This window comes from Scyliorhinus canicula, chromosome 12 (assembly GCF_902713615.1).
Source record: "Scyliorhinus canicula chromosome 12, sScyCan1.1, whole genome shotgun sequence".
In the NCBI taxonomy this organism is placed as follows: domain Eukaryota; kingdom Metazoa; phylum Chordata; class Chondrichthyes; order Carcharhiniformes; family Scyliorhinidae; genus Scyliorhinus; species Scyliorhinus canicula.
In genome coordinates this window covers 153,701,100-153,727,747 of record NC_052157.1, presented here as the reverse complement: position 1 = coordinate 153,727,747, position 26,648 = coordinate 153,701,100, and the positions used below count along the sequence as shown (strand labels likewise).

Genomic DNA, 26,648 nt, shown 5'->3' with positions numbered 1-26,648 from the left:
CGATCAGCAGCAGCCCCCCCCCCCCCCCCCCCCCCCCACAGCTGCAGACTGCCTGGCAAACCTGCCGGAATTTCTCCATCTGGAGAAGGTCAAGTAAACCGTCCGAGGGTCGGAAGAGGGCTTCCTCAAAGCCTGGGGGCAATGTGTCGGCCTGTTCCAAGACCTGTTCGAGGCCAACGGCGAGTAGGGAAAGAGGGAAAGACGAGGGAGAGCAGACAAGAACAAACAACATTAGGAGGTACAAAAGGGGGAAGTGGGGGAGGAAAGGAGGAGGATGCCCAAGGAAACCACAGGGAGAAGCATGGAGGGGGATGGGGGGAGAGGGGGAGAGGGGGAAAGAAGCACCCCCCCCCCCCCAACCCACACGGCTTGCAACACAAAACACAGAAGGAGGATAAAGGGAAGAGGGGAAAAAAGAACAGGAACACAGCAACAGACCACCCAGGGTGGAAGTGGGGGATAGCAAGGAGGGAACAGGGAGGGGAGAAGGGGCGGGGGGGGGGGGGGGAGTGGAGGACGAGGAGATATATATCAAGAAAGATGTATGTACATAAGAAACTGTATAAATTGTAAATATCGGACACAAATATTTTACTGTTTAAAATTGATAATTGCAAGAAGGACATTTGACAAAAATAAGAGAGCTCTTTATGCAAATCATTTTGCAAACTCAATTTGAGATCGACCCAGTCCTCAGGGTTTGTTGCAAATTAAAGTCAGGTTAATTTGCTCATTATCACTTTGTCATTGCCAGTGTGTTCAATGGGTCAGACCACAACGCACCTTCCCAAAACATTTCCGATAGTAGTTGTGAAGCAAAGAGATTCAGGTAAGATTTTAACGAGCAATTATTTCGAAGCATTTGGTAATGTTGGTGTTATCACGTAATTCAGAGATGTAGGTCAATCTCGCCCTGCCCGTTAGCAGCAGAAACTTCATACAGTTCTTGTAGAAACACTGACCCAGACTGTCGGTACTGCGTGGTATCTGAGTGAATAAGGACTGCTTGTAACGCAGTCGCACATCTGAAGGCACTTCACAGGAGTGTGACCCGGGTACGAGCTGGCCGAAAACGTGGGTCAGCGAGGACAGGGGCGAGGGGGTGAAATGCTAGTGGCGTGCAGAGGTCCTGGTGATGCCCGGGGCAAATCTTGATTGTATGCCCCAAAGACTCAAGTATAAGGCCTAATATACTGAGAAATATTATGAGAAAGGAAACATTTTGAATATATAAACACAGATGAACATGAAATAAACGCTTTATTTCGATTTTAATATAAACAATCAAATTTATTAAGTACTTTTCCCCAAATGATACCTCCTGTCACAAAACACTGAACTACTTCACTTTTACATCAGCTGTGAGAATTCTTTTTCAATGCTTATTAAAGCCAGGTTGGTCAGTCGCTCCTGTGACATAGAAGACCTCAGATATGTTTTTATTATATTTCAGTTTTGAAAATGACCTTTCACAGCTTGCGACTGAAAATGCGATTGTAAGCAGTAATCTGTATGAAACACACAGCGTCGGAAAGACATCCCTCCCATACTGCAGTAAAGACTCCAGAGCATCTTTAGGATCAGGGGGAACTCTATTCCCTCCAGCTCGAAGGAGCATCACAAAATCAATAATTTTGTCATATAACTGAATTGCAACCACATCATTGTCATAATAATTTGCAAAGTCTGAACATTCCTTTTTAATTTCTCTCTTTCTTGTTCATCTTCAATCACTCCTGAATTCAAGTTCAGAAGAAAAGAAAATCGGTCACTGAGTCTTTGAAGACGGACACTGCGGTCTTCAATTTCAGTTTTTAATCTGTCCACAATCTCTACCATTACTCTATTCATTTCTTCTTGTGCCGTCAGTCCACTATCTGTTGCTGACTCCCCAGGCATTATTCTTCTTCTCCTTGTTCGTGCAATTGGCATTCCCCAATTTTCACAATATTCATTGGCTAAATCTATTGCATTGTGGATACTTTCGTCATTCTTCAAATTCATGATATGAATAAGTCCTCTCAGATCACAAGAAGCTTCATGGAACCCCATTTTCGGATCCTGCAAACGTTTTGAGACTTTCTCCATTGATGATAAAACTGAGTACCAAAGATTTGATAAAGCTATCAACGGGAACTGTTGAATAGAGTTCAGTAGCGATCCTGTATCAGATTTAGTTTCCCTTGAAAATTCTTCTTCCAGCAGGTGTTGAAGGCTTGCAATAACGATGTCACACTCTTCTTGGATTACTTGCACAGCATCATGGCTGGAACTCCATCTTGTGTCACTGTCTTCTCACAGTCCGAGTGACTGATAGCACAGCAGTTATGGCTGGAGTGAGAGGAGGTGTTCAACAAAAAATTCTTGAAGTTAACCCAAAAGCTGTGTTTGTGAACTGCGAGAACCACAGTTGAAGAATAAAGGGATTAAGGGTTATGGTGTTCGGGCCGGAAAGTGGAGCTGAGTCCACAAAAGATCAGCCATGATCTAATTGAATGGCGGAGCAGGCTCGAGGGGCCAGATGGCCTACTCCTGCTCCTAGTTCTTATGTTCTTATGTTCTTATAAATGATTTTAACACTTCCCAACGAGAAGTAGATGAAGAAAAAAAAGTAAAGAGTTTTTCTGGAATGCCAAAAAATGTAACAACAACAGGTTGCACCTCACTTGCATGGACACAGGCCAAATTGAGGCTGTGGTTCTCGCAGTTCACAAACACAGCTTTTGGGTTAACTTCAAGAATTTTTTGTTGAACACCTCCTCTCACTCCAGCCATAACTGCTGTGTTATCATATGCTTGACCACGACAGTCATTCATGGAAATTTTGGCTTCTTCCAATTTTTCCTGAACTTTATTTACCAGGCTGACTGAATCTTTCTTGTTGACTTGAAAAAAATCCTAGAAATGTCTCCTTTATTTCTACTTTTCTGTTTTCATCAATATGAAAGTAACGCAGAATTTCAGAAACCTGATCTTCATGGGCAATATCTGGAGGTGAATCCAGCATTATGCTAAAATATTGTGCGTCCTTAATTTCGGAAATTATATTTTTCTTGACAGTTTCACCAGGAAGATTGATTATTTCGTTTTGAACTCTGTTGGACAAGTAGGTGACACTTTTTGGTTTCTCTTTCCCTCACTGCAAGTGTTTTGCTAAGATGTAATCATATTTGGCCAAAAGTCTGTCTGTTGCTAGAAAGTTTCCTGTATTTTCACTGACTGTCTCCCCTGGCTCTGATAACCCTGATATTCCTTCTCCTCGATATCCACGATAGGCCAGATTCTGTTTTGCCAGAAAGGATATAACCTCGACAATCCGTTCAGTTATAGCTTTCCATCTTTTCTTTTCAGCAGACATTTGCTGTTGAAGTTCAGCATCTATCGTAGTTGAATGATGGAGTCGAACTGCGAGGTTCAGGTATTCCCTCATGTGAGCTCTATGAGAAGGGCTTTTCTCATGGTCAAGTATTGTTGGATTTAATTTTCTCCAAGTGGAGAAACCGTCTTCCTTTCCAAACTTTGACACAGACGACAAATGTTCCTTTGAAAACAAAAAGCAAACAAAACAGTAGCATGCTTTCCGATATGGAGAGTACAACAACCATTTTCTCTCTACAATTTCTCCGTTTGTGGAAACTTTATCAAACCACTGTTTGGAAAATGATCGCCCATCCTTCTCAGCAAATGGACCACTTTTATTCTGATATCTTTCAGGGCCATGTTGTAATATTGTCATCTTCAAATGATCTGGAATCGGTTTCTTCTAACAGCCAAAATCGCTTCTTTGCAAAATATGCTAAAATCTTCTTTATTTTCTTCACATGGATCATCATCCTGACAACGAGACTGAGGAGAGAGAGTATTATGTTCTGACCAAGCTGAATCCGTATCAGAAAAATCCTTCTCTGCACCCACATCATCTTTTACATCTCCAGGTTCTCCTACTTCTTCTTTACTTCTTTTTATCCATGCATCTAATGCCCCTCTTTGATGGGACTCTTCTTCGACTCTGGCCCTCTTTTTTTCCTGTTCTGTGCTCCACTCGGTTGTACACGAAATACTCGTAACATTTCATTTTCTATCTCAAAAACCGTAAGACGCATGAGAAAATGGGAAGAAAATGGTAAACAATCGGTCAGTTGCAGACGGATAAACCATATTTCATTTCTTTGTTCCTTCGTATCAAATTATTTCACACTGATTCTCCACTGATAATTTTGTGCAATTTATATCATAGACTTGCAAATTAGTGGTATCTGTATTCGAATATTAGCATGTTAAGGAATAAATGTCTCCTATTCGAGATTAAATGCCATAGCAGTCCTCTGATCATCCAGGCTTCACTCTTACTACATCCCACGTAAATATTTCATTAAATATCGCCAAAACACCTATAAAAACCGTAGTTGCACCTGTTCTAGATCTATTCACTGACCTAAGTAGGTAAAAGAACTAATCTAGATGCACAAAAAGCTGAAGAAAAGACGAGTTATGACTCGAGGAAACGCAGGAACGAACAGCCACGTCTGCTTGTTGCTTTTGATGGTTGCACCACGTACATCATGCGCATGCGTGTGGGGGGGATGGGGAGAAGGACCATTTTCTCTGGACAGAAGAAGGACCATGTTAAAGGAATAAAGGGCTAACAACTGCCTCTGCAGTGTGGTGAGCCTCCAAAAATTGATTTATCACCGCTGAAATTTTAAAATTACTATCTTATTTCCTTCTCTGGGGCAGCACGGTGGCCTAGTGGTTAACACAACCGCCTCACGGAACTGAGGTCCCAGGTTCGATCCCGGCTCTGGGTCAATGTCCGTGTGGAGTTTGCACATTCTCCCCGTGTCTGCGTTGGTTTCGCCCCCACAACCCAAAAAATGTGCAGAGTAGGCCACGCTAAATTGCCCCTTAATTGAAAAAAATAATTGGGTAATCTAAATTTTTTAAAAATTAAAAAAAATTTAAAAAAAAAAAAAAAAAAATTTTTTTTTTTTTCCTTCTCTGATTGGATGCCCCCATCCAATGGATGCCCGGGGCCAATGCACCGTCGGCCCCCCCCCTCTGCACGCCACTGGGTGAATGGGACCTGGTGCAAGTTAGGATCTCGGAAGCAGAGTTTCGGGTGACGGTTTCTTCTGTGGGGTCTATTTTTTAAGTTGACCAGGTGTAGTAGAAAGTAAGGACGCTTTCCTTACGACAAAAATGGCTCTTTATCTTAAGCCACCCAGATAGACAAAATGGGCGAGATTCTCCGCACTCCCAACGGTGCGGAGAATAGCGTGGCTCGTAAAAGTTTACGGCCACGCTGTTCCGACGCCCTCCCGCTATTCTCCCCCCCCCCCCCCACGCCCGACTCCCGATACGAATCGCTGCCGCCGTTTTTTTACGGCCAGCAGCGATTCTCAGCTGATGGATGGGCCGAGTTCCCAGCCCTTTACGGCTGTTTTTACGAACGGCAAACACACCTGGTCTGGCCGTTCGTAAAAACGGCCGTAAACTGTCGATTTTTAAAACCATGGCACCGATTGGCACGGCAGTACCACGGCCGTGCCAAGGGTGCCATGGGCCCGCGATCGGTGGGCACCGATCGTGGGCAGCGGGCCCGATGCCCGCGCACTCTTTGTCCTTCCGCCGCCCCGCAGTATCCATTCGCGGGGCGGCTGAGGGGCATCCCGGCCCGCGCATGCGCGGGTTTCGCGCAAATGCGCGATGACGTCATCCGCGCATGCGCGGGTTGGAATCTTCCAATCCGCGCATGCGCGGCTGACGTCATATGACGCGTCAGCCGGCGCTAACTCTGGCAAGCGGGCGTAACGAAATTCGTTAAGCCCGCGATGCCGGAGTTTACAGCGTCTGGATGCTAGCCCCGACCGGGGACCAGAATCGGTTCCCGGTCGGGAAGGGGGGGGAGGCTGGCGTCAAACCCGTCCGGATTTGACGCCAGCCTTACGATTTCTCCCCATATGGGAGAATCGCGCCCAATGTGTCCTAAAAAGTAAGGTTGAGGTGGGGGGTGGGGGGTTGTTGGGTTACTGGTATGGGGTGGATACGTGGGTTTGAGTGGGGTGATCATTGCTCGGCACAACATCGAGGGCCGAAGGGCCTGTTCTGTGCTGTACTGTTCTATGTTCTATGTTCTATGTTCTATGTGTGAGCGCAACCTTTCAATGCCTTTCGCAAAAGAAGAAAACACGGAATCCATCCTTCACCCTGACTCTCCCAAAACGGAAGCCAGTCGATGGTGCAGGGTGAATGATTCTTTATCTATTGCAATGGAAGTCTGAAAAAACTAACATAATTAATGTTTGCAATAGAAACCGGACATGATGGATGTACTCAGCAGGTCCGACAGCAACTGTCGAGAGAGAAACTGTGGAGCTCATGTTGAATTAATAAAAACAGAAAATGCTGGACAATCTCAGCAGGCCAGGCAGCATCTGTGGAGAGAGACGTCTGGAGATATATTGCATCGTATGGGGGGGGGGGGGGGGGGGGGTGTGCGAATATACAAACAGAAGAAACGGGTTTATTTTTCCTTTGCAGTGAAGGATCGGAAAAATGGGGAATTCAATGCAACAAAGTTCCGACAATGGAACCTGCGGCAAACTGTTCCTGAGGAAAGTAAGGAGATTGATACCCATCAACTTCTGGCAGGAAGCGAAATGCGTTTCCAGACTGGCTGGACCAGTGGTGAGTTTAAACCCGCCTAATATCCCATAATATCCTTCACATTCAACTCTCTCCGGAGCTGTAACTAATTGTCCACCAAGCCCATTCTGTCTGTGCGGAGTCTGCACGTCCTCCCCGTGTGTGCGTGGGTTTCCTCCGGGTGCTCCGGTTTCCTCCGATAGTCCAAAGATGTGCGGGTTAGGTGGATTGGCCATGATAAATTGCCCTTAGTGTCCTAAAGGGTGAGGTTAGGGGGGGGGGGGGGGTTGTTGGGTTGCGGGTATGGGGTGGATACGTGGGTTTGAGTGGGGTGATCATGGCTCGGCACGTCATCGAGGGCCGAAGGGCCTGTTCTGTGCTGTACTGTTCTATGTTCTATGTTCTATATATCATTCCCTTCAATGAACTCATTGATTCAATTCTCTTCACTGCTCGCATTTATATAATCCTCTTCAATACATCCACTTATTCAATCGCCTTATCTGCGCAGATTTATAAAATTTCCTTCACTGATTCCATTGACACAATTCATTTTGCTGAACCCGTTCAGAAAACACCTTTCGATCCGTAATTTCCTCCAGTAACCTTGGAAACCTTCTGCTTGACTTTGTTTTACCACTTCAAAAATCCGTCTCTTCTCATTTGTGTTGCCCGAAATTCGAATCCTTTACCAGCAAATGATTTGCTTGGATCAACTTCGCCACTTCCCTTTGCAAGGTTGAATACCTCAATGAGATCATTTGAAAATTGCATCAGGCTTTGAGAAGGAGAAACAAGGACAACTGCTTTTCAATTGGTTCAATGCAAATTGTTTAGTTGTGAAGAGCATAAGCAAGATTAAGCGGCCTGTCTATACACTTTTACACATTCACATTCCTTTCACAGATTTTGTCGCAGATGATGATAAGTCTCATAAATATTGTCAGCTCCGTCTTCTGTGGACATTTGGGAAAAGTTGAATTGGATGCTGTTAGTCTTGCCACAGCGGTGAGTTTACGTTCAGAATGCGCGCATTTATTCATCATCGTGAATGGGATCTTCTGGACCTGTCGTTGTCAATGAGTTTCCCCACTGTTCGTAACCCACTCCGGGGAACATGCGATAGGGGGTCACCATTGGTGATCTTGCCAGCTGGGACTGCCAGAAAATTTCAGTCAATGTAATTCTGTTGTGGGTCGGGGAGCGAATCAAGCGGAACTCCTTCATTTTCTCACCGTCTGCCCGTAGGCCAATGTGCTTTAATTTTTTTAATAGGCTGTGGTGTGTTTTCCTCTGATTGTGACCCGCAGCAAACTCTTTTTAGGGTGTTATGGGCCAGGGTTTAATGAACTCCAAAGTGTATCATGGAGTTCACCTGACCCACAACTTGTACTAGATTGTGGTATGGGGAGCACAAGGCCCACTCTACAGGTGTGGTACAGCAGAAATGGAAAAGTATTTGTTAAAGAAAAACAATGTTTATTCTACGAACTCAAGTTAACCTTCTTAAAACATACAGTGAACATCTTAGCAACCATCAATTCAAATACGACCCCCAAGGAATACAACACTAAGTCATCCTTAATAACTTCCCAAACAACTTCCAGAAGACGAAAGATGCACCTTTTAACAGAAGCACATCAGGTTTACATTCACTCCTGAAAACATTTATAATTCTGACTTCACCAAATGATCAAGAGAGAGTCTTTTCATGGCAGAGAGAACAACAGTACACCTGCTCTGTCTGGCTTCAGCTCCAACAGTGAAAACGAAACTCCTGCAGCAAACAGCCTAAAATGAAAGTAAAAAGCTGACAGACAGCCCAGTTCCACCCACACTCTGACATCACTGATAAACACCCATTACTTAAAGGTACATTTCTTAAACACACATTTCTTAAAGATACTCTCACATGGCATCTCCCCCAAGAAGAATAAATAAACCATCAACTTCAAGATGGTTTCATTTTTCACCTTTTCACTATCCTTTCAGGAATGCACACAGTAAATATACTTTTTCATTTCAGAAAACAACACACACAAACAGGTATAATAACATAGTCCATTTTATTTTTGCGTTCGTCTTCCTCCAACTGAAATCCTTCTTGATTGACAGTCTCATTGAACAAGAAGGTCTTTGCACAATCCACCCATTCCTCTACACCTCGGCATTTCTCTTTAAAGTCAGATACTTTAGTTCAATCTGATCACAGAGTCCGTTGTAATTCTCCAGCACAAGAGCATTGGTTATCACAGCTTTTAGGCAGTCAAATGCCCTGTTGAAAGTCCGCTGTCCATTGAAATTTTTGACGTTTCTTCAGCAAGTCTATCAGTGGAGCAATCACGCTACAAAACGTTTGCGCAAAAGTTCGATCAAATCCACTCATGCCGAGAAATCACATTATTTCCCATCATCTTGAGGGTATCGGAAACTCCTCAATAACTGTTGGTTTCATATCATGTGTGACCATTCGACCCTGAATGATTGTATGGCCAAGGAAAGTGACCTGGGATTTTTCAAATTCACTTTTGGCTGGGTTTACCACCAAACCCGCCTCCTGAAGTCGATCGAATAACTCCATCAGATGTTTTAAATATTCTTTCCATGTCTGGCTGACAATTACCAGATCATTGATGTATACCGCACAATTGGGTAATCCTGAAACAACTCTGTTAGTTAACCGTTGAAATGTGGCTAGTGCGTTTTTCATGCCAAATGGCATAACTTTGAATTGGTATATACCATCTGGAGTCACAAAAGCTGAAATCTCATTTGCCCTTTCAGATAAAGGTACCTGTCAGTAACATTTAAGTTAATCCAGTTTGGAAATAAAAGCTGATTGTCCCACTTTGTCAATGCGATCGTCCAAATGTGGGATAGGATAAGAGTCCGTTCTTGTAACTGCATTAACCTTTCTATAGTCCACACACAACCGTTGGGTACCATCTGGTTTTGGTACCATCACTATGGGTGAGCTCCATTGGCTCCAACCCACTTCAATTATGCCATTTTTAAGCATACTCTCAATCTCTTTGTTAACGTGTGCCACTTTTAAAGGGTTAAGTTTGTATGGATGTTGTTTGATTGGAACAGCATTTCCCACATCTACATCATGTATAGCCATTTTAGCACTTCCCAATTTATCTCTACAAACTTGCCTACGTGATATCCATAACTCTTTCAGGTCAGTTTGTTTTTCCTCTGGAAGGTAACTCAACAATTTATCCCAATTTTTAAGGACATCCTCGTTTTCCAATTTAATTTGAGGGATGTCAAATTCACAGTCATCTGGAGTTGGTTCATCACTTTGAGTTAGAATCATTAAAACTTCCTCCTTCCCTTTCAAAGTACCTTTTAAGCATAATCACATGACACACTCGGTGACTTTTCCTTTTATCCGGCGTTTTTACCACATAATTCACCTCACTTAATTTCCTTTCAATCTGATAAGGTCCACAAAACCTTGCTTTTCAAGGTTAACTTACCACTGGTAACACTAAAACTTTATCTCCACAGGCAAAACTACGAACTTTGGATTTCTTGTCTGCTGCCTGTTTCATCACATTTTGTGCAACTTTTAAATATTGTCTAGCCAATTCACCTGCTCTATTAAATCGTTCCCTAAAATTTGACACATAATCCAATAATGTAAGTTCTGATTTCTCACTCATCAATTTTTCATTAATCAATTTAAGTGGTCATCTTACATCATAAGGGCAGCACGGTAGCATTGTAGATAGCACAATCGTTTCACAGCTCCAGGGTCCCAGGTTCGATTCCGGCTTGGGCCATTGTCTGTGCAGAGTCTGCACATCCTCCCCGTGTGTGCGTGGGTTTCCTCCGGGTGCTCCGGTTTCCTCCCACAGTCCAAAGGTGTGCAGGTTAGGTGGATTGGCCATGATAAATTGCCCTTAGAGTCCAAAATTGCCCTTAGTGTTGGGTGGGGTTACTGGGTTATGGGGTTATGGGGATAGGGTGGAGTTGTTGACCTTGGGTAGGGTGCTCTTTCCAAGAGCCGGTGCAGACTCGATGGGCTGAATGGCCTCCTTCTGCACTGTAAATTCTATGATTCTATGATGACAAAAAAATTAGTTCAAAAGGACTGAATTTGGTTGACTCATTAGTTACATCCCTAATTGCAAACAGTACGAATGGAATTCCTTTATTCCAAGCCTCTGGATAGTCATGACAATAAGCCCTCAATGTTGTCTTTAATGTCTAATGCCACCTTTTTAATGCTGCCTCTGATTCTAGATGGTATGCAGTTGACTTAAATTGTTTTATTCCTAAGCTATCCATAACTTCTTTGAATAACCTTGAGGTAAAATTTGATCATTGATCCAATTGTATTTCTGTGGGTAGTCCATATCTCAGAAAGAATTTAAGTAACTCCTCCACAATCTTTTTCGCTGTAATATTACGTACTGGAATGGTCTCTAGAAACCTTGTAGACACATCCATTATAGTCAAAAGATATTGGGCGCGATTCTCTGCTGCCCACGCAGCGTGGGAGAATCGCGGGAGGGCCCCCTGACAAAATTCACGCCTACCTCGCCCCCCCCGCGATTCTCCCCCTCCCCCCGCTCAGATGGGCCGAGCGGCCTGCCGTTCGCGGCAAACACACCTGATCGCTCCTGTCGTGAAACGGGAGCGAGAAGCCCATTTGGGGCTTGTAGGTGGCCTAGAAAGGAAAGAGCACCACGACTGTGCTCGGGAGGGGACAGGCCCGCGATCGGTGCCCACCGATCGTCGGGCCGGCGTCCAAATCGGACACACTATTTCCCCTCCGCCGCCCCGCAAGATCAAGCCGCCATATCCTGCGGGGCTGCTGAGGGGAAAGACGGCCACCGCGCATGCGCAGGTTGGTGCCGTCAGCGTCATGACGTCAGCCACGCATGCGCGGGTTGGAACGGGCCATTAGGTGCGCCGGCCACGTCATTCTCGGCGCGACGCCCCCGCGGCCGAGATTTGCGGAGCGCCGCTCCTAGCTCTGCCGGGAGGGGAGAATAGGGGGCGAGGAGCGGCCTCCGAGGCTGTCGTGAAACTCAGCCGAGTTTCACGACGGCCCTCTCGATTTTTCCCGGGAGCGGAGAATTCCGCCCATTGATTCCCACTTTTTGTTTTAGGAAGCTGTCCTACGCAATCAATTAGGACTCTTGTATAAGGTTCCTCAAATGCTAGAATGGGTCTTAAGGGTGCTGGTTTTATCACTGCTTGAGGTTTCCCTATCACTTGACATGTGTGACATGATTGACAAAATTTAATTACATACTTATGCAGTCCAGACAAATAAAAATGTTTCTGGATTTAGCTTGAGTTTTCCTTATTCCCAAATGACCTCCCACTGGTACCTCATGTCCAACTCGCAACACCTCCTTTCTATTCCCTACCGGCAATACTACTTGATGAACTTCTGCCCACTTTTCATCTGCCTGCAGATGTAAAGGTCTCCATTTTCTCATCAAGACATCACTTTTACGGTAATAACACGCTGGTATCCATTGAGATTCCTCTTCCGTGTATGCTTTCTGAAACATCCGTTTTATTTCTACGTCTTTCTGTTGTAACTCCGCCAATTTTCCTGAACTAAAAATATCCGCCTCATCCTCCATCTGTTCTTGTTCTTTTTCAACCATTTGATCAAAACTCGTTTCTGACAATTGCACTTCAACTTCATCTTCAGTCTTTGATTTCTCCTCTTGTCTTAACCTGTGACTTTGCGACCTTGTTACTACACAATCCGGAAAAATCCCAGGATATTCGTCCTTCAACACTTCAGTTGTCTGATTTTACACGGGCTTATCAACCACAGTCGGCATCACTCCCACCTGCGATCCAGCTATATCATTACCCAAGATAAACTGTATTCTTGGACAAGATAGTTTCTCTATTACTCCTACTATCACTTCACCACTCTTCACTGGACTTTCCAACCTTACCTTATATAATGGAACACTACTCCTCTCACCCTGAATTCCACATATTACCACCTTTTCTGGAAATATTCTTCCCAAACAAGACAACTCCTCATCTCTTACCTTTAAAGATTGACTAGCTCCCGTATCTCTTAAAATTGTGACTTCTTTACCTGCTGCTCCTGATACACATGAGTAAACATTACCCATACAAGTAAATTATTTAAAGAGATCTGGCACCTTCTTATCAATCACCTCTTGATCAGGTTGTACAATCTTTTGCACCTCCTTCACTTCACTTGGGCTTTCCTTCACCACTTTAACAAACCCCACTGTCTTGTCCTGTTTTACCACATCAGCCTTCCCAGTGCTTTTCTTTAACCACCAACACTGTGACTTTACATGGCTTAGTTTATTACAGTGAAAACATTTGAAACTTTTCATGTATCATCCACCCTCCTGGATTTATTTTTTAATCTGAGGTACACTCTCCTTATTATCTCCCATCAGATCACCTTTACTTTTACCACTTGAGTATTTCTCATGTCCCCAGTTTCTATCCCTCACAGGCTGAAACTGATGTCGGAAACCAAGCTTTGATTTATGAACTAATTCATAATCATCTGCCATTTCTGATGCTAATATCACAGTTTGCACCCTCTTTCTTCCACATGAGTTTTCACTACATCAGGAATTGAATTTTTAAACACATCCAAAAGTACAATTTCTCTGAGATCAACAGTACACCTGCTCTGTCTGGCTTCACTTCCAACAGTGAAAACGAAACTAAAACACACCCTGCAGCAAACAGCCTAAAACGAAAGTAAAGAGCTGACAGACAGCCCAGCTCCACCCACACTCTGACATCACTGATAAACACCCATTTCTTAAAGGTACATTTCTTCAACGCCCATTTCTTAAAGGTACTCTCACATGACAAGGGTAAAATCAGCAAAATAGTTTATTCACACATTCAAACTAAGCGGATGATCACAGCTTCATGCACACACAGAAGGACATGATGAGAAGATAGGAAAGAGGAGTTTTTCCACCGAAGATTGAATTAAATGATAAAGAACCGTAGATGTGGTTATCAGTTCCTGTGATTCCAAGAGTCCAGGTAGTCAGAGTGAAGTGAGGGGTATTTCATGTAGGACGGGTTTTTTTTCTAACTTCTATTCCCGGAACTCTCTTTTGCCAACCAGCAAACCTCCGGGACCCATACCAGTCGGCCTTTGCAACACACGCCGGCCAAACTTCGTTACACACGCCACATTCGCCGACCTTTAATGAAAACGGGGAGCCTGCTTGGTCCTCACCATCTCATTCCAATCAGTTCACAGGAGGAGAAGGCAATGTGCAGAGTTCAGCGAGTTCCTTTGTGCCGTCTTCATCTTAGTGAGAAAGGAAAATTCAATCTCGGACATGAATGTTGTTGTAAAGGGCAATAGCAACAAAATGGTTGATTTACTCAGCTCTGGATACTCCTGGGAGATGCTACTCCAGTATGCCACCAGCCTCATAGATTTTAGGTTTGTTTTTTTTTAAATTTGGAGTACCCAATTATTTTTCTTTCCAATTAAGGGGCAATTTGATGTGGCCAATCCACCTACCCTGCACCTGTTACTCCCTGTTGTGGGGGTGAAACCCACGCAGGCACGGGGAGAATGTACCAACTCCACACGGACAGTGACCCAGGGCCGGGATTCGAACCCGGGGCCTCAGCGACGTAGTCCCAGTGCTAACCACTGTGCCACCGTGCTTCCCTTGATTTCTGCTGTGTTTTTAATGTGCTGTCATGGCCCAGGTGCCTGTGACAGCACAGGTGCCAGGTAGCCTTTTCATTTGGAGTCAGCTGTAAGTTAATAACTGCCTCTGAGGCATTTCACCTCCCACTTCTCTTTCGAGACCTGAAACCTCTCCTCATTCACCAGTACTTTGCTGCATATAACACAAATAGGCTTCGCATCCTGATTTGCATATGACATGGCCCATTAATGACTCAGTGGCAGGTTTACAAGCCGTTTCGGGGTAACAGGTCAACATCCATTGTCCACCTTAAGAGCTAGATGGCGGTTAGGGCCTCTGCAGGTATAACGAGCTTCAATGGCTCTCCCTTTGCTATAGTCCAGGCCTGGGCTGTCTGTTGATCTCTGGTTTCTTTGATTGTAATGTGTCCCCATAACAAGAGGTGTGAGATTCCACATGGGTGAATGAAGATTGAGTATTAGTTCTGTAACTGCTGTTGGGAGTTTCCAGAAACTGTAGTCAACCTCATCACATGTCACAGCCATGTTTTGATTCAGTAAGATACATTTTTTTAAATAGGTGAAAGTAAAGTTTCTTTTAAACAGTTCATGATCTCTTTCATGTCTTATGGATATGACAATCCTGTATAAAATAGTCATGGAATTGCATTGCTTCCTATCAGTTTCACGATTAGTGCCTTTATCAGCTGATGCAATTCTCTTTGTTAAAAAATCCTGAGCTTTACCTACTGTTCTTAAAGGAGGGGCAACTACAGCGCAATAGTAGCTTCAGTGTGTAAGGGTCCTTCCTGCCTGTTACCTGTTTATTTCCTTATTTCCCCTACTTTTGTTTTTGCTTTTACATTTTTGATCCATGGATGATTAATGGACATGTGTCCTTGAGGCACGTGGCCCGTGCCTTTAATTCAAGCAGAGGATTTCAGCAGCAGGAGATATCACTGTTACAGTCTGTGCTGGTTCACACTGGAGTGGTTGACTGACTGGCACAGACAGGGCCTGGCTTGGACTCGGTTTGATTGATTTGCCTGATGGCCAATGAATTGGCGTAAAAGGCTGTGCTCTGCTCGGTAACAGGTGGTGATTGGATCTGATCCCACTGGAATGTTTTAGAGCTCCAAGGGTTGAGTTTGGTTTTAGTTTCGATCTTGGCAGCCGCAGGAAAGGACCTGCTATCCTCTCCTCTCCTCTCTGTTTTTCTCCAGGAAGGCTGTGTTTCTGAACAGGCAGAGAGCCTGGTTGAGACTATGTACAGGCAGAGTACAGACCCGACCAACTTTCTCTCCTGAAAGATAGAGGCCTGAACATGAACCTCGAGCTGAAGGGTGGCTCTCCAGAAAGCCTGCTGTCTGTGAGGAGGGAAGTTGCTGGAGTCAATTATCAAGGATTTCATAGCACAGCATTTGGAAAGTACTGGTACAATCAAAGTCAGAATGGATTTACAAAAGGCAAATCATGCTTGATAAATCTATTGGAATTCTTTGAAGAGGTAACTAGTAGAGTTGACCAGAGTGAAGCGATGGATGTGGTTTATTTGGACTTGCAGAAGACTTTCGACAAGGTGTCACATAGCAGATTACTCTGTCAAGCTAAAGCACGTGGGATTCCGGGTAGTGTCTTGAGATGGATAGAAAGCTGGTTAGGGGACAGGAAGCAAAACGTTGGAATAAATGGGTCTTTTTCCGATTGGCAGTCCATGACCAGTGGGGATATCGCAGGGATCTGTGCTGGGACCCCAACTGTTCACATTATATATTAATGATTTGGACGAGGGAACTAAATGTATTATCTCCAGATTTGCAGATGGTACAAAGTTGGGCGGGAGGGTGAGCTGTGAGGAGGATGCAGAGATCCTTCAGCGGGATTTGGGCAGGCTGGGTGAGTGGGCGCATGCATGGCAGATGCAGTATAGTGTTGATAAATGTGTGGTTATTTGCTTCGGTGGCAAAAATAGGAAGGCAGATTATTACTTGAATGGGTGTAAATTGAGAGAGGTGGATATTTAGCGGGACCTTGGTGCCCTAATGCATCAGTTGCTGAAAGTAAGCGCGCAGGTACAGCAGGCAGTAATGAAGGAAAATGGTATGTTGACCTGAATAGTGAGAGGATTTGAGTACATGAACAAGACTGTGTTACTGCAATTGTATACGGCATTGGTGAGGCCACACCCGGAGAATTGTGAGCAGTTTTGGTGTCCTTATCTGAGGAAGGATGTTCTTGCTATGGAGGGACTGCAGCGAAGGTTTACCAGGCTGATTCCTGGGATGGCAGGACGGTCGTATGAGGAGAGACTAAGTCGATTAGGATTATATTCACTGGAGTTTAGAAGAGTGAGACAGGACGTTGCCGAAACGTATAAATTTCTAACAGGATTAGACAGGGTAGATTCAGAAAGAACGTTCCTGATGGTGGGGGAGTCCAGAATGAGGGGTCATAGTTTGAGGATAAGGGGTAAATCTTTCCGAATTGAAGTGAGGAGAAATTTCCTCACCCATAGAGTAATGAATCTGTGGAATTCACCACCACAGAAAGTAGTTGAGGGCATAACGTTGTGCGATTTCAAGACGGAATTAGATATAGCTCTTGGGGCTAAAGGGATCAAGAAATATGGGGTGGAAGGTGGGATCAGGATATTGGTTTTGATGATCAGCCATGATCACAATGAATGGCAGAGCAGGCTCGAAGGGCCGAATGGCCTCCTCCTGCTTCTATTTTCTGTCTACATTTCTTTGTATGCCATGGTAGTCAGGGATGTGTGAGGAATTTGGACATGGGCATAGAGTTTTGGATAAACCCAGTCGAGAGTGGAAAATTGGGTGCCAGTCAGAAAAAACATTGGAAGAGTGCAATGTGGAACTAAGAAAAGATCATTCAAGAATTGGCATTTTCTGGGAAGCAGGAGGGAAAGGGGAATCAATGAGGAGCAAAAACAACAAATAAAATCACCTGTTATTTTCCAGTATGTTGGTAGCATCTCTGATGATCTTGCTACATGTTTGATTTTCTGTATTCCTTTTGGGCAGGTAATAACTGTGTCAGGTACCTCCATAGGTGTGGGGTTGTCTACAACGTGTGACACACTCATATCTCAGGTAGGTGTAGCTAACTCCAGGCTCTGCTTGCAGTCAACTTGGGGATTCTGTTTTGTTTCCATTAAATCATGCCCTACAACTCTATTCCCATTCGAAGCAGCACATTTGGTACAGGGCTGGTCACAACCTCACAACATTCCAAACCGCTTGACCGACAATGAAACACTTTTGAAATGTCATCACTGGTGTAATGTAGCAAATTAACACAAAAATGGGGTGTAAATTCTCCGTTCCAGCGGCTGAGTGCCGGCGCCAATGGAGAATCCGTGGGTGGTTCAAAACAGGAAAATCATCGCGAGTCCCTCACCGGTACCGAATCCCTCACCTGTGAACCACCCGCAGATCGCGCGGAGAGTGACCGGGTCCTGGGCCGCGCAGGCGCAGGGCTGACGGCCGGCACCGGTCGGGCCGAAAAACATGGCGCCGGCTGTGCTGGGACCCTAACCCGCCCATCCCGACCCCGCAGCCCACTCCCTGGCCATCCACCCACCAGTCCCCCCCCCCAACCCGAGCAGAAACCCCCTCGGCCAGCGCTCGGATCCCAGATGAGCGTGGCGGCGCTGGATACAGTCCGCAGCCACACGCCGGATTCCTGACCGCTGAGACCACAGGTGGCCCGCGCCGCCGGGAACTCAGCCCATCGGGGTCGGAGCATCGCGGGTGGGCCGGCTGATGACGTGCCAAAGGCCTTGCAACTGCGCGCAGCGCACATCCCGATTATGCCATTTTACAGGGGGCGGAGGATCACAAACTGACGAAAACATTGGCGCCTGCCGCGGATCCGGCGTCGGGCTCCATTCTCCGCCCGATCACCGATCCCGATTTCGGCGTCGGGCTACGTTGAACCCCGCCCATGGTGTCCATCAGAATGTGATGTAACAGTCAACGTTGATCCAATTCACTTTAATCTTTGCTCTGATCTTTCAGACATTTGGCAGCAAGAACTTGAAGCGAATCGGAGTGATTCTCCAAAGAGGGATCCTCTTTCTCATGATAGCCTGCTTTCCCTGCTGGGCCCTCTTCATCAACATCGAGCACATTTTACTGGCTTTCAAACAATCTCCGGCAGTGGCCAAGTGAGTGTCGTACATTACAAAAGAGAAGAAATGATTGGAATTTGAGTGAAAGAAAGAAGTATATCCACGGCCCAATTGTTGAGTGTGTTAGTGTTGGATTAAGGAATATTGGGAAACAAGGGTAGTTTATTCCTGAGCACAACAGCTGCATTCAACATTGTGTTCTGACGGTGCTCTTGGAGGTAACTCCCGATAACTACAGCTTCTTCTGTAGCCATGTCATTGTGTTGTCACGTGACCGTTGGGTCTACATCTTCTCAGTTTAGTTGCCAGAACTGGCGGCCTGAGATGTAACAGTCTACGCATAGAAAACTATGTTCATACTTTGTGGCGTATAATTAAACACACAGACAATGCATAACTATCTGCATATGTATATAGAGGCATAGATTAAGATGTAGCAACCAGTGCGTAGCCCATCACCTATCCTTCCTGCCAACCATAACCTTCTGCTGGAAAGAAATACTGAAACTCAAAAGTCAGTTCTCGGCTACGTCGTAATAAAGTCCCAGAATCTTGTGTTTGGCCGGCTCAGGTGGACGGAGCATGTAATTAAACCAGTTGATGGTGTTGTGGTCTTTCTGTGGCCAGAGTCTTCACTGTTAGCAAGACCTTTCAACTGTGTGTTTGTTTGGGGCGGGGCTGGCTACGTTGGCCTCCATAGGAGTCTGCCTGTCCAATGGTGCAGATGATGGTGATGTAGACTGGATGACTGAAGTGCTGTGTTATCTGTTGGTGGTGGATCTGCTCCTTGCAGAAGGTGACGGAGATTAAGTACGTAGTGGGCGCCACCTGAGGTTACCTTGTAACCGTTCGGTTGTGGGGCATCACTGACTGCCACCTCCAACTGGTTACGGCCACGTGCGGCCGGAATCCTGACCCTTTCACCTGGTGTTGGATGACCATAATCTGTGGGCGCCTCGGTCACAATGTGCTTCGCTTCCAACATCGCTTTATTCCTGAGCTCAGCAGCTACATACAACACTTGTGCTCTGCCCGAGACCTGGGAATGACTCTCGCCATCCTGCTGCCCATGTGACCACTCGGTCTGCAAGAAGGCTCCAAGTTGCATATTTACAGACAATGAGGGGTTAATCTCAGCTGGGTCGGTGTCAAACAGAGACCAGCTGCTCTCCTCAATAGAGAGCGCGCCAATGAAACGGCGAGTGAATCATCTCACAGTGGACACCCCCCCAGCATCCAGAGCAGCACCATCGATAGAAAATAGCAACCGATCACAGATTGCTTGGGTAGCTTGCATAATGGAAGTGAAAATTATTTTCAAATTCAAATTGAAAAATATTTCCACAGTCCAAAGACGTGCAGGTTAGGTGGTTCGGCCATGCTAAATTGCCCCTTCGTGTCTAAAATGGTTAGGTGGGGTTACGGGGATAGAGTGGAGGTGTGAGCTTAAGTATGGTGCCTTTTCCAAGGGCGGGTGCAGACTTGATGGGCCGAATGGCCTCCTTCTGCACTGTAAATTCTATGAAGAATCCCTTTTGTAGATTTATCCAAAAATTTCAGCCCCTGTGATTCAAACTCATTTCTTATTGGGAATTTGATTCAAAGTTGATATAGACATCAGAAAAGCTGTCTATTTGATTCTTTAGCAAATCCAACAAGAAAAAACAGTAAAATTCATCCCTCCTGATCTCCCCTCCCTTTACACGGAATTCCAGTATTACTGGTGTCTGTACTGGGATTGGAAAATTTAGAATTTTTCTTTCCTTCTGGGAATTAAAATCAAAGAATGGGGACAGCAGAACTCAGAAGGGTAAGGTTTAACCCACCAAGTCTAGCCAGCTCTGTCAAAGAACGATCCATCTCGACCCTCTCCGGCTCCATCCAGATATCCCAGTAATTGTCACCCCCTTGCCCAATTCCCTCTTTGACGGCCATTATTGAACTGTCTCCACACTGACAGGAGGAATGTATGAACTGATGAAATGTTACTAAAACATCAGAGTTGCCTGGGGCGACCATCACGCGATTAATTGTTCTCTTTGTTGTACTGTATCTCATACGGTGATCAGGCTGTCACCCCATTATGTGCCAGGGTTAACTTCCTCTCTTCATTGCCATGGCAGCGTGTGTCGGTTTTCACTGCGCGGCAGGATTTACCTCCGTCTGAGTTTACCTTTGGGTACAGAGGCTGATGTTCTGTCGTTTCCCAATTGTTATCAACATCTTCCACTTTTCTTCCAGGTTAACACAACTCTACGTACTGATATTCATTCCTGGCCTTCCTGTAAGTAATTTGTTATGAGTAAATTTAACACACACACACATAAACACATACACACATAAACTCACACACACACAAGCACCCATGCATACACGCATACACACACGCACCCACACATACACACATGCGCACACATAAACACACATACCGACACACAACACATACACACCCACACACACACACGCACACATACACCAACACATACACACACGTACACATACCCACACATACATACACGCATACACACAGACACATACACCCACACATACCCACCCATACACGTATCCACAACCACACAGACACACATACATATACACAGACACATGCACCCACACATATATACGCACACAAACACACACACACCCACACATACACACAGACACAAACACACGCACATACACACACATAAACTCATGCATACACACACACACACATCCACACACACGCACATACACACATATACACACACGCACATACACACACAGACACATACACACATACACACAGGTGCATACACCCACACATACCCATCCATACACACATCCACAACCACACAGACACACATACATGCAGACACATGCACCCACACATATATACGCACACAAACACACGCACACACATACACACCCACACATACATGGGGCTGGTTTAGCTCACTGGGGCTGGTTTAGCTCACTCGGCTAAATCGCTGGCTTTTAAAGCAGGCCAGCAGCACGGTTCGATTCCTGTACCAGCCTCCCAGAACAGGCGCCGGAATGTGGCGACTAGGGGCTTTTCACAGTAACTTCATTGAAGCCTACTCGTGACAATAAGTGATTTTCATTTTCATTTCATTTTCATACACACAGACACAACACACATGCACATACACACACATGCACTCACACATACCCATCCACACAGACAAATACACACACACATACACACATGCACACATACACACCCACACTTATACACACACGCACATACACATACGGACACATAAACACACACTTACACATACACGCAAACACATACACGCATGCACACACACATGCACCCATACATAAACACACACACATATACATACACACATGCACCCACATACACACGCATACACACACACGCATCCACACATACACACACACACACCGACACACACACACACACCCACACACACACGCACATACACACACATACACACCCACACATAAACACACATTTACACATACACGCAAACACATACACGCATGCACACACACATGCACCCATACATAAACACACACACATATACATACACACATGCGCCCACATACACACGCATACACACACACGCATCCACACATACACACACACACACACACCGACACACACACACACACCCACGCACATACACACACATACACATTCACACATATACACACACGCACATACACACCCACACATATACACACACGCACATACACACAGACACACACACACACACACACAGACGCATACTCCCACACAGACCCAGCCACACACAAATCCACACCCATACAGACACACATACATACATACATACACACAGACACATGCACCCACACATATATACTCACACAAACACATGCACACACATACACACCCACACATACACAACCACACACGTACACATCCACACAGACACATACACATCCACACATACACGCACATAAATACACAGACACATACACACATACATACACACACACATACAGACACAGTGTTATGGGCCAGGGTTTAGAGAACCCTGGAGTTCACCTGACCCATAACGTTTACTGGATTGTGGTGTGGGGAGCACATGGCCCACTCTACAGGTGTGGTACAGCAGAAATGGAAAAGTATTTTTTAAAGCAAAATAATGTTTATTCTATGAACTCAAGTTAACCTTTTTAAAACATACAGTGAACATCTTAGCAACCATTAATTCAAATACAACCCCCAAAGAATACAACACTAAGTAATCCTTTAAGCTTTCCTTTTAACATCCAGATGACTTAAAACACCTTTTTCCAGAAGCGCATCAAGTTAAATTCACTACTGTTATTAGTTTTAAATCACCAGGATCGATTGACAATCTTTAGATTACAGAGAGAGATTCATACACCTTCTGGCTGTGACTGCAGCTCCAACACTGAAAATGAAACTAAAACACACCCTGCAGCCCGCTCGAAAACGCAAATAAAAAGCTGACACAGCCAAACTCCACCCACTCTCTGACATCACTGCAGTCGTAAACACTCATTTCTTAAAGGTACTCTCACTACAGATATTTATATACACACCCATTTATAAACAATCATTTCTTAAAGGTACTCTCACATGACAACAGACACATACACCCACACATACACGCAGACACATACACCCACACATACCCACCACACACACATACGCACCACACAAACACACAGACACATACACCCACACATACACGCAGACACATACACCCACACATACACGCAGACACACACATACCCACCACACACACATACGCACCACACAAACACACAGACACATACACACACATACACATAGACACCCACCACACGCACATACACACACATACACAACCACACATGTACACACACCCACACATACACCTACACACACACACACACACACACATCCATACATGCACACACATGCACACACACACATAGACACAGGCACATACACAAACACACACATCCACACAGACTCACACACCAATACACACACATATACACACCCACACATACACACACAGACACATCCACACACTCATAAACATCCATACATACACATAGACACATATACACACACACATACACACACATACACATACAGGCATGCACACCTATACACACACACATATACATCCACACACAACACAGACCCACACACATACCCACACACAACTAGATAGACACATAAACCGACACATACCCACCACACACACATACACACACACATACACAACCACACATATACACACATACATACACATCCATATCCACACATATACACACACAGACAGGCACATACACACAGACACATACACACACATACACATAGACACATACACCCACACATACCCACCACACACACATATACCCACACAGACACATACGCACACACACACATGCATACACACACAGACATGCACACATACACAGACACACATATACATCCACACACAACACAGACCCACACACACACCCACACACAACTACATGCACACCCATGCACACATACATACGCACACATACACACATCCACATTCACACACACACATGCACACCCACACACATACACTACAGACATGCAGACATACACACACACACAATACACACACACATAAGGGGCTGGTTTAGCACAGTGGGCTAAACTGCTGTCTTGTAATGCAGAACAAGGCCACCATCGTGGGTTCAATTCCCGTACCGGCCTCCCCAAACAGGCGCTGGAATATGGCGACTAGGGGCTTTTCACAGTAACTTCATTGAAGCCTACTTGTGACAATAAGCGATTATTATTATCCAGTATATACACACCCACACATACACACCCACACTGACACACATACATATACGCAAACACACATACATATCCACACACATACACACACATACACACCCACACTCGCAGACATACACAGCCACACACAAACACCCACACATCACACATGTCCACAAACACACCACCCACACACACACACCCACACACGTACATACACACAGTCCCATACATATGCACACCACACACACACCACGCACGCACTCATATCCATTCACACCACACACATACCCACACCCACACATCCCACACACACCCTTACAGACACACACACACAACCCCCACACACATATGTACACCTGCACACCTACACACGCGCACATCAGACACACCCACCACACACACACATATACCACACACACACACAACACACCCACACATACACATACACCCACCCCACATACACCCACACAGCACACATCCACACACACTCACAGACACACTCAATCACACAACATTCACACACCCACATACACACACAAACACACCATATATATCCACAACAATACCCACACACAACACCCACACACAACACCCACACACAACCACTGACACATTATCCACACACCCACACATGCACTCACACACACACCTCCACAACAAATACACACATCCAGACACCCTCCGCACACATATACCAACACACACACATACACTCCCCCAACAATTCAATACACTAATTCAGTGTTCTTCAAACTTTTTTTCCGGGGACACATTTTTACCAACCGGCCGACCTTCGGGATCCAAGCCGGCCGACCTTCGGGACCCAAGCCGGCCGACCATCGCGACCCACGCCGGCCGATCTTCGCGACCCACGCCGGCCGACCTGAGCGACCCACCATTTTCTCTTACCTTGCTTGCTGCTGACAAAAATGGAGGAAATGGTTTTGGGTCCCTTTGGCCCTCGTACACGCTCCTCCAATGGAACCTGTTGGATGAAGGTGAAGCCTTCCGGTGTCGGAAAGTATTGAGTCTCCATCTGTCCAAAGTTCTGAATTTTTTTTCCTGTAAAATTTTATCAAATAAACACCCCCCGAACTTGTAAAAAACAAATGAGTAAAATAAATGAAAAAAATGAATAAAACCCTCCCTGAACTTGTAAAAAAAAATAAAATGAATAAAATAAATGAAAAAAATGAATAACCCCCCCCCCCCGAACTTGTAAAAAAAATTAGAATTAATTAAATAAATGAAAAATATAAAAATTAAATGAATAAAATAAATGAATAAAAACCACTACAGAACATGTAAATCAAAAAGCTGCAACAGTTTATAAAAAATAGCGGCCGCACTGCGCATGCGTGTCCGATTATCGTTGCGCATGCGCATTTGCGCGTGCGCCCCGATCATCGTGTGCGCAATGCGGGCGAATTTTGTTTTTCACATGTTCACGGCCGCTTGCAGCCGGTGTTATGAAAAGCCGGCTGCTGCGCGGGGATTTGCGCGACAACGGCTCCGCCACCCTCCCGACACCCGCCCACAACCCACCCACAGGTCGCACCCCCGACTTTGAAGAACACTGCACTAATTGGTACACTGTCTGCTGCTAATATTGTCAATGTTCTTTCTTAGGCAGCGTTTCTGTATGACTTAGAATCCAGATACCTTCAGAATCAGGTAAAGTCTCTGAGTGTAAATTAAATTCTAATTATTGCAGTGAGAGTGAGTTGTGAGCTGTGAGTTTCATATTCCTTATTGAGCGGATCAATCGCAAACAGGGAGCTGACTCATATTATTTCAGGGGTTCATTTGGAAGAGTGGGTTGCAATTGTCGGGCCTTAATATCCAACTGGGGAGTCTCCGGCAGGTCAGCTGGCACAATTCCCGGTGGGCAGCGTGGCAGGAACTTGCACCTGCTTTCACAGTCATAGGATCATTAATTATGCTTCGGCAAGTAGTTCTCTGAATCCCACGGTAAGTCGGTGACCGATCCGTCAGCCCCACCGTTACCAAATGTGACTGAGGGTCCGGTCACCATATTTGAACGGCCGCCGATGCGCCTTCACTCTCTCCAGCCCTGCTGTGTGAAGGTGGATGTATCCTAGACAAAACAACCTGCACCAAGGTTCAGCGATGACTGCCCAAGGACCCTCGTCTGCGGGGTCCACCACCAGCGTCATAATGTCCTCTGCCCCAGGGATGTCTCCGGGAAGCCCATCTCACATGGCCAACTTGGGAGGCAGCTTCAAGGGAGGTCGGCTCACCCTGCAGCTACCGAAGGAAGGCCGTCCAGCACCGTAACGATCTGAGCCAGCGTACCTCAACCTTCAACTCGTTCCAATCTCACGCACACAATGGCTTCATGTACTCAATGCACTATTAGCAGGGGACACATCAGCACGCGCTGTCTCAAAAAC

At 45.4% G+C, this 26,648-nt stretch overlaps 1 protein-coding gene across 1 annotated transcript in view; it reads left to right on the top strand.

Moving 5' to 3' along the window:
• Positions 1 to 765: 765 nt before the first annotated feature.
• Positions 766 to 26,648, top strand: part of LOC119974343 (multidrug and toxin extrusion protein 1-like) — a 66,950-nt gene continuing 41,067 nt past the window's right edge. Inside the window, exons 1-7 of the mRNA XM_038813115.1 lie at positions 766 to 829; positions 6,541 to 6,687; positions 7,552 to 7,653; positions 17,350 to 17,418; positions 18,346 to 18,494; positions 20,700 to 20,742; positions 25,864 to 25,908. Of these exons, the coding sequence (XP_038669043.1) occupies positions 6,556 to 6,687; positions 7,552 to 7,653; positions 17,350 to 17,418; positions 18,346 to 18,494; positions 20,700 to 20,742; positions 25,864 to 25,908 (540 nt within the window). The 5' untranslated portion in view covers positions 766 to 829; positions 6,541 to 6,555. The remainder of the gene's footprint in view (positions 830 to 6,540; positions 6,688 to 7,551; positions 7,654 to 17,349; positions 17,419 to 18,345; positions 18,495 to 20,699; positions 20,743 to 25,863; positions 25,909 to 26,648) is intronic.